Source organism: Anolis sagrei, chromosome 1 (assembly GCF_037176765.1).
Source record: "Anolis sagrei isolate rAnoSag1 chromosome 1, rAnoSag1.mat, whole genome shotgun sequence".
Taxonomy (NCBI): Eukaryota; Metazoa; Chordata; class Lepidosauria; order Squamata; family Dactyloidae; genus Anolis; species Anolis sagrei.
The window spans coordinates 80,515,133-80,524,307 of NC_090021.1; the positions used below are offsets into that span (position 1 = coordinate 80,515,133).

General features: G+C 36.2%; 1 protein-coding gene across 3 annotated transcripts in view; it reads left to right on the forward strand.

Moving 5' to 3' along the window:
* AHI1 (Abelson helper integration site 1) overlaps nucleotides 1-8,043 on the forward strand; it is a 105,177-nt gene extending 97,134 nt beyond the window's left edge. For 2 of the 3 annotated variants that reach the window (XM_067466586.1, XM_067466587.1), the window contains exons 24-25: nucleotides 2,295-2,368; nucleotides 5,588-8,043. In XM_067466586.1, the coding sequence (XP_067322687.1) occupies nucleotides 2,295-2,368; nucleotides 5,588-5,801 (288 nt within the window). In that variant the 3' untranslated portion in view covers nucleotides 5,802-8,043. Of the gene's footprint in view, nucleotides 1-2,294; nucleotides 2,369-2,622; nucleotides 3,497-5,587 lie in introns of those variants that run through there. The other variant, XM_067466589.1, reaches the window with a different exon arrangement.
* The last annotated feature ends 1,132 nt before the right edge of the window (nucleotides 8,044-9,175 follow it).

Below are 9,175 nucleotides of genomic sequence, written 5' to 3' on the forward strand. Positions count from 1 at the left end.
TAAGCCAGCCAGCACTTAGACTAGCCCGTTATACCTTGTGTATATCATTTAGAGAGTACTTTGGGTTTATCATATTAGATGAGTGGCAGCTTTACTTAACTAAGCATGTTGTTTGCTTACACCTTAGCCCAACTATTCGTTTTTACTCTTTATTCCCCAATTTTAAGAACAAAGAACATGAATCTCTGGATTGGGGAATGGAACATTTGGGGCGGGGGGAAGAGAGACATCAATGCTTCACTCAAGGTAGCTTACAACATATAAAATTATTGTAAAAAAATCACAGCAATATAGTCACACATTCACTGACCATATAGTCACCTTACCTACAAATAGTGGTTATTGAACAATAATATTTTTAGGTCACACTGCATTAGTCTTCAACAACTGCAGTGAACATCAGCCAGTCTATGAGATGGAAAATCAATATTTTATTTGAGTAATCAGAACTGAAATGAACACATTTTTTTTTTAAAAAAAGATGTTTCTTTGTGTGACTGCATGTAAAAGTTAACTGATAATTTCTGTATCAATAAAAAGTACACTAAACCACATCAAAGAACATATATAGTAGACAATATCAGATGCTGCCTGAATTGTCAGTGAAACTCAGTAGAGAGCATTTTATTTTTCTCATGATCATCCAGGGGTTATCATATGCTTAAACGTCAGCATAGAAGTGCGGCATTCTGACCATATTTTGAAGAATTTCACGTGTCCTGAAGGGGTTTGGTACTTATAACTGCTACCCCACCTCCGCACCACATGCCAAGGTTAGGGGCATTCTGAAACCTGGGGGAGTTTTGAAACCTGGAGGAGGTTTTCAAGCAGTTGTGGTGTCACATGAGAAGCTCCTGTTTGAGAAGAACACATAAATTCAAGATTTTTTTTCCAGTATTTATTTTCTGTTGACTGCATGTAATAATAATAATAATAATAATAATAATAATAATAATAATAATTTGTTTTAAAGAAGAATAGCAATAAAACCATACAAAAATTTTAACAATGCTTTTTTAAAAAGGAACAGAAAAGCAAAGCAGATCAGGGAACAATCATAAACTTGCCCCTATTCAAACTGAGGCACAGGGGTGTCAGACTCATTTTTACTAAGGAGCACATCAGCTTTATGGTTGCCTTTAAAGGGCCATTTGTAATTGTAAAATTGTACGAATGTTACTATGTTGACCTGATATTGAACACCTTGTGAGCCACTTAAAATGGCATGAAGGCTGGATTTGGCCCACGGGCCTTTTGTTTGACACGTGCACAATAGGGCATGGCAGAAATGCACTAACGCCAATGAAGAAGAGAACCTGCCAGCACTTGGGCACAGAAAAGGTCTACAGGCATAGATATACTTCTAGTGGTATTCCTGTCAGTGGTAAGGTAAAAATTGGGGCTTTCCATGGGCATACTGGGAATAGTCATAACTTCACAGGATTAAATATCCTCATCAGATCCACAGAATAAGCTAAAACTAAAGCAGCCTTGGAACTGGAATTAATTCCTATCTCACTGTGAACACCAAAAACACCAGCATGAAAAGAAATGTCAGTCTCTTGCTCTGGCCACATTCAGTTGGCGGGACTATGACTGCAGCAAGTTCTTTCTTGCCAGGTTATGTGGGATCACTTTGTTATAGATAATCTTATGCGGAAGTCAGAACAAATGTTTTGTTTTATACCTATGTAATATCAAGCAAATGAGATGAGACCTGCTGCATCCTCTCACCTCTGTTTCTTGCAGCAGTGTGGTCCAGAGTAGAACTTCAGAAGATTTGTATCAGTCTAAATATAGTGAGCAAACTAGTAAACTTTTTTATTCTTTTGATAATTTCCTGAGGGATATGTAACAAAGAAATTTGTTCTATACATTGGATGGATTTACCTACCATTTTTGCCATGGCATATAATTAATATTGTTTAGTATTCAGTGATTTTCTCTCAAAATAAAGTTATTAATCACAATTACATTGGCCAAAATATATGAAAAATACAGGTAAGATAATCCTTGCTTAAGACTCACTGAAGTATGGGTTGATAATTCTGTGTGTGTGTTTCTTAAACACACCTGAACACTTCAAGGGTTTTTTAAAGCTGTGAAACTGTTTCCTCCCTTTTAACCGCATACAATGAGAATTTCATGGGTGACAAATCTTCTATATGAAGTGAGGTATATTCTGTCCTCATTCAGGAAGCCCGTGGGTTTTTCATTAAACACGTGTTGACCCCATTTTATTTCTCTTTGCCCTGCTTTCCCCTATAATGATTAAAGTTTTCCTCTTTTTGCAGATGTCAGCAGTCATCAGCCAGTCAGGAGACCAAAGATTTATTTCAGAGAATGACACAGACTACTTGACCAGACAGTAAGCATCCAGTTTCCTTAAGCAGTCTGGTTAATTCCATTGCTTCCATGGAGCTGAAATTTTTTGTGTACATGTTGTATGTGCATGGGTGCTCCTTCATGTCACCTGTTGACTTATGGCAACCTCATGGATTTCAAAGAGTTTTCTTAGGCAAGAAATTTTATAGAGTTTTCTTGCACAAGGAATATTCAGAAGTGGTTTTGCCAGTTCCTTTTTCCAAAAAATAGCCTACAATACCTTGTATTTGTTTGCAGTTCCCCATCCAACAACCTGCTTTGTTTCCAAGATCAGATGGGATCTGATGCCTTTAAGGTATTTTATAAACTGATATTGGTTATCTAGTTCCTGGTTACACTGTCTTCAAACTATTTCAGTGTGTTTTCCGTGGAACTGCCCTTGAAAGAATCTGGAAACTTCAATTGGTGCAAACTGTAGAAACTAAGTTGCTAATGAAGTGCACAGAACTGTCAGCAGTGACCAACAAATACATCAAGCACAAATCCACCTTTGATTTTGCCACCATTCTTCCTGCAGTTGCTGAATTGAATGGAATCTGCCACTGCTGGATGGGGGCAAATCCACCTTTGATTTTTCTACCACTTTCCCCATAGCTTTTCCTAGTTGAACTTGGAGCATCTGCAAGAGGAGAATTTGTTAAATTACATCAGTATTGAGGTGTCTGCATTAATTGCCATTGGTTTTCAGCGTTCTGTTACAAGTGTTGTTTCTAAAATCAAAATCTGGGAATGGCATAGTTCCCACCTGTTCTGAGAGACTACTGTCTCCAGGTACTGCTGCTCAGTTATTAGCACAGGCAGGAGAAGGCCTTTCAATTACATTCTGAATTTCAGAGCTCTTCTTGTTGGACACAGACCTTTTCAGTTGCCAGGTCTGGAACACATTTTGTCTGGATTTCATATAGATCATCTGCATTTAAGAAGAGAGTCAGGCCCCTTCTACATTGCCATATAAAATCTAGATTATCTGCTTTGAACTGGATTATATAGCCGTGTAGACTCATATAACTCAGTTCAAAGAAGATGATGGTGATTATCCGATTTGATAATCTGGATTATATAGCAGTGTAGAAGGGGCCTCAGTTCACATATTGTCTCCTTTAAATTTTGTTTTATTTTATTTTTCCTTTTGTTTTATGCTTTTACCTGTTTTTTTCAACTTCCCTACATTGGTAGGTTTCAGAAAGAGATTATACAAATATCATCACTAAATACTTGAATAGTTCAGGGAATGTTTAATAGAAAGATAAAACACAAACATTCTGTTATACACAATAAATAGAGTATTTTGAAGTTTTACAGTCATCTGTTCAGCAGATACCTTATTTACAATCAAAGTAATATTTCTTATAACGAAGGTTCCAAGTCATGAGTTTAAGACAAACAGAATTAGGATCAGTGGTAGAAGAATATAGCCAAGAATATTCCATCCAAGGATGATTTTTAAAAAAACTAGGTAAAAATGATAAGGGACAAAAGCTTTGTGAACTGGTAATCAGTAAGTATACATCATCCAATCGATTACAAATCTATTTCTTAAAGTGACCAATGATTCTGTGTTATCCACTTACTTGGAAAATGCAAAGGAGATGCAGTTCTTAAGTGCTTAAAGAGCAAGATGGAATATATCTACACTGAATAGTTGAAGCAGTTTGGAACCATGTCAGTCATGACTTCATGTTTTAGAATCTTGGGAACTTTAGTCTGGTGATAGAATTATTTATCTTCCCCAAATAGCAGGCATTCTAAGTCTTTCCTCACTAAACTACAAATCCCAGTACTCCAAATTCTGGAACAAAGATGGTTCAAGTGATATTAGACTGTTATAACTGTGTACACAGTGTAAATATACTTTAAGTTGCACTATCTATTAGAAATGTGTGATCCATTAAAAACAGTTCAAAGGTCATTACAGATCTGGAGAGGGACTGTTTCTAAAGTATTTCTAAAGTATAGTTCGTGAAAAATTTGGTTACTGTAATAAGAGTAATGAAATTTCTTTACTATTTCATTCAAGTAATTGTGTATAAATTACTAGAATTGGGGAAACTGCAAGGACTCCTTCCTTCCTCAGTTTAAAAGATATTGGGGTGAAACTTGCTGCAATGGTAGAACACATTTACCACTGTTAGCCCATCAAATTTCAGAAAGTTTCTCTGATTCACTGATTTTTGGGAAATTTTCAAAATTTCTATACATTTTCATGGAATCCTGGAGTTGGAGGGGATCCCCAAGAGCCATCTAGCCCAACCTCTTTCTTCCAGACAGAAGGGCACCATCAAACTCTACTGACAGATGGCCATGCACTCTCTAAACTAATTAATATGCTTCCCCTATAGTATGGGAACCATCCATTTAGGAATTTCTTCCCAGTCCATCACAGAGATTTGCTTACTAGAAGTATCCATCAGTCCTCCTTGTTGCAGATTCAAGCATTCACTGGAACTTTCACTAACTACTGTTAGGGAGGGAAAAATCTTGCTTTCTGCTACCCTGATTGGTGCTTTCTGATGCTGATGCATTCTGGGAAATGTAATTTAGGACAGGGCTTTTTGAATTCTCTGGCATAGAGCATCTCCCCAAACTACATTTCCCAGAGTTCTGTGCTGTTCCAAGCAAACATTGCTCCCTCTTTTCCTCGCTCCTAAAGACAAGACTCAATTAATTTAGAGAAAAGGCAACACAAGGCACTAAGGCAGCCTTTTTGGCTTGGCTTTGCTTCCTTGTGCTGAAAAGGAAATTGATTTTGGCAACCTTCTGAGATTTACAAAAGGTAAGTTTTGATTCTTAAAGTTTTGGCACGGGCCATGCCCACATGTCGAATATTGCCTAGTAAGTACAAAATTTAATGAATTTGATCCTAATTATGAGGCAAACAAAGAAAATGCACACCTCTACTATTTGTAATGAGCATGTCTGCTACAGGAGTTTTGACAGGCATGCAGAGTTGCATTTATGGAATCCATATCTTCCACTGAAAATCTAAAAATACTTATCTTATGCATCTGCTCCAAAATATCCTTTCTGAAAGCACTTCAAACACCATTTTCTTGTTCTTTCATCATTGGTATGTCCCAGAATGAGATCATGTAACCTACAAAAGTTGAATGTAAAAGCCATTATTTTGGAAAGAATGGAAAAGAAGCCCAGTCCACATGGCTATAGGCTAAGAAAAATAATATTTAACCTGTTTTTATCATAGAGGTGCAAGGAGGAAAACAAAGAAGAAAGCTATGCATATGGAGGAAAAAGAATACAAGACTAATGTAATTATGCATGATGACTTCTCATCTAATGCTGTTGAGAATGAGTTTAAGAAAAATCTGATGATGAAAAAAAAGAAGAGGTCTGCGAAAAACACAAATGGAAGTGGAACATCTAATGATGCCTTCCAGCTGGATTCTCTCAACACGTAGTATCCATTTGGTTCTTTGGTGTTGTTTGCGAGGATAAAATGCTGTGTGGAAAATATGGTATTAGTGTTTGTTGTGGGATGATTCTCTGACATCACTGAGAACATGAACTATTGTTATACACATAAATTTACCCACAATTATTATCAATTTATCATAGGATTGCTGGCACATAGAGCTAAATAGAAGAATGTGGACTGAATTTTCCACAGAAACTCAAGAGACATTAATGCATCCGTTATAGCATTGGCGTTTTCCCACAGTATAAAGCATGTTGAAATAGCTTGCTATGCAAACTAATGAAACAGGTAACTAATTTGTATTATGCCTGTTCGAGCCAGTGAATCAAAATGTTCTAGGAGTAGATTGTTTTAAAGTTGAAGTAACATTCACAGAGAAATTGGGTTTCTGATGAATATAGGTGTCTTAAAATTGAACAAAAACAATTTAACTTAGATAACTGAACAATTTTATATTTTTTATGAAGAAAAAAAACTAGGTAGGAGTTTGAGTATTTTTAAAAATAAGACCCTTTTCATCTTCCTGCTGCAGAAATATTTAGGATATCGGTGTCTCATTATTTGAATCTACAAATGAGAAATCGCAATAATACAACTGAATTTCTATATAAATTAATTCCAGGAATCACAACTAAACAATACAATATAATACAATAATAGCTTTTGTGTCTTGGTTTTTTAAAATGAAAGCTTTTAGTGTTAATATATTTTATTAATACAGATGTATTAGAGCATGCCTTTTGTAATACAAAAAGGTTTTATAGAGTTCTATTTCTGCTGCTCTCAAAGCAGTTTTGATGAATTTCTTCCCCTTTATTTTGAAGAACTGTTTGACATTGGTATGTGGGTGAGGTATATTTTTATGTAGTATGTTTTATGTTTATCCTCAGGTGTAAGTGTTTTTAAACTATAAAGCATTAAGTTATGAATGATTGATTAATTATTATTTCCGGGAGTTTTATTTAAGATCCCCTTGTTTACATATGTTGACTGTGGGCGTCCATGTTATTTATGCTATCTTAGGAAATTCTGCCCCCTTCCTTTCTAAAGCAATAAATAACATAAAATTAGAAACCTCTTTTTTTAGTAGTCATGGCATTTGATTCCATCTAAAAAAAAGAAGTGAGACTAACTACGTCGACCACTGATCTGCAAAATAACATCCAGATGCAAAGGATTATGTTTCAAATATTATAATTTCATCCTCATAACATTTTCATTAAATGTAGAAATACTTCTGTCTGTATAAAACTCAAGAGTCTCATTTCAAAATCTTGTGCAAATGAGAAAGCATTGTACTAGCCACTCTGGATGTAACACGTAATTTAGTTTCAAGCTGTTTTTAAACTTCAGCAGCTACAAAACACATGCCAGCAAAGTGTACTGCAGCACAAATTAAGGCCTTTTAAAGCACACCAAGACCTAAATCTAAACCATACTGCACGTTGAAATTGGCTCTGAATAATATAAATTGCATTATAGACATCCACCTATGCTGGAGAATTTTGAAAAATTTGGAATGAGAGAGGGGTTGCTGAAAAACCCCAAGAGCATAATTGGGCAGCAGGGGGCAAACACATCTTAAGGGACATAATGAATTACCTCCATTGCTAACTATCACCTTCCCGTTTTTTAACCTCATATACCTCTGAAACATAGTTGCACATCTTGACCATAAATGGGGGAACACATTCTCCGGCAACCACCTTCCATGATCAGTGCAATGACCTCTCTGGCCTCAAACCTGTTCCCAACATGTTATTCTAATTATCCACACAGCAAAACAGGTTTCCCGCAAACCAGTTCCAAACCCTTCGCCACAATATAAGCCAAAAAGCCACATATGGGACCTGTAGCCCAACAGTAGCTTCCTTCAGTCCCTACTGATACTGATCCCTTTTAATCCCTACTGCTACCAAAGGTTAGTCCTTGTTCCAGAATAATCCACAGACTTCCACTTGCCCTGTCCATCTCACAGTGAAAGCCATCCAAGGCTGTTTCATTCCCAAGACCAAGCTGGGACTTAGAATGGAATAGCTCACACCTTGGGTCCCCCAATTTCTTGAATCTTAGACTCCTTGGCCATTGGTTTCTGGAACTTGAAGTCTGATAACATGAGTATTCTCCGTTGGATAACTCTCATTTAGTGAAATGCTGCTGTGCGTATGATATGTATTTTTCAGTACGACAGTTGATTGTAAACATTAAATATTTGTTCACTTAAAGTTTAAAGGACTAAAATTCCATTGTTATACAATATGGAAATAACATTTCTAATTATTCTGCTTAATATTCTAGGATTATAACGTTCACCTGCTGCTATTTGCACTTCTTTTTCTTTTCTTTAAACACAGTCTCTGGTTTTGAAAGTCAGGGACTGAGCATGACATCACGCTACGTATTGGGGAGAGTGGAGAAGTAGCCAAAGTCTTGCTGCTCGCTTGGAAGGCATTGTTAACTATTAATTTGACATTGTGGAGAGTGAAGATAGAAATAACACTTCACATAAACACCATAGAGATGTGGTTGCTGTAATCAAAGGCACAGCGCCTCCTTTTATGCTTGCAAACTGGGGCTCCAATTATGTTCACTGCTCTGAAGCTGAATAGAGCTGCTTTGCCACACTTTCCAAATTGAGAGAGGAGAGGCAGCAGCAGTCTCTTCTAAGGCACTGTTCCAAATAACAATTAAGGGGAGAAATCAGATAAAAGACCAACGTGAAGATTTGTGAAGCTGAAAACATACTCTCCCAAAATGGTGTTGTCGCTATTGTCGTTATGACAAAAGTGGGTTTTATTTGCATTCATCTTTCCTTCCAAGTCATAGGAGTTAGGTTTTTTTTACTGCTTTACATTCTTTAGGTGCAAAATTAATAGCTACCTGACTTTCTTTGTTACATCAAGTACACAGATATGTTTTGAACAAAACAGCATGTAAATTCAGTGCCAAATGTAGACAGTAATATTGTCTTAATATGACTCTTTTCTCTAAAAACAAGAAAATGTTAGTACACATAACAAAAACTAGCTCATATCATTGTTCCTGCCCTTTTCAGATATTAAGCTGACAAACTAAAAAAAACTTTTCAAAGAAAAAAAATGCATTCCCAGAAACAACTACAGGTGGTGGTGGTAGTGTTGGTGGTGTTTAGAATATGAAGAGATGCTAGTAACTTTCTCGTGTATTTTATTTTTCACTACTAAGGTAGACTTTCCATCCATCCTTCAATGACGTCTGGTGTGTGTGAGGGTATGTAAGAGAGATGAGGAGAATAAGTAGTTTATTATTTAAATTTATTCTTGACAGTTTTGCTTTGTTAGTGACTGTCTGTATATAGTCTTGATATGATATGTAATT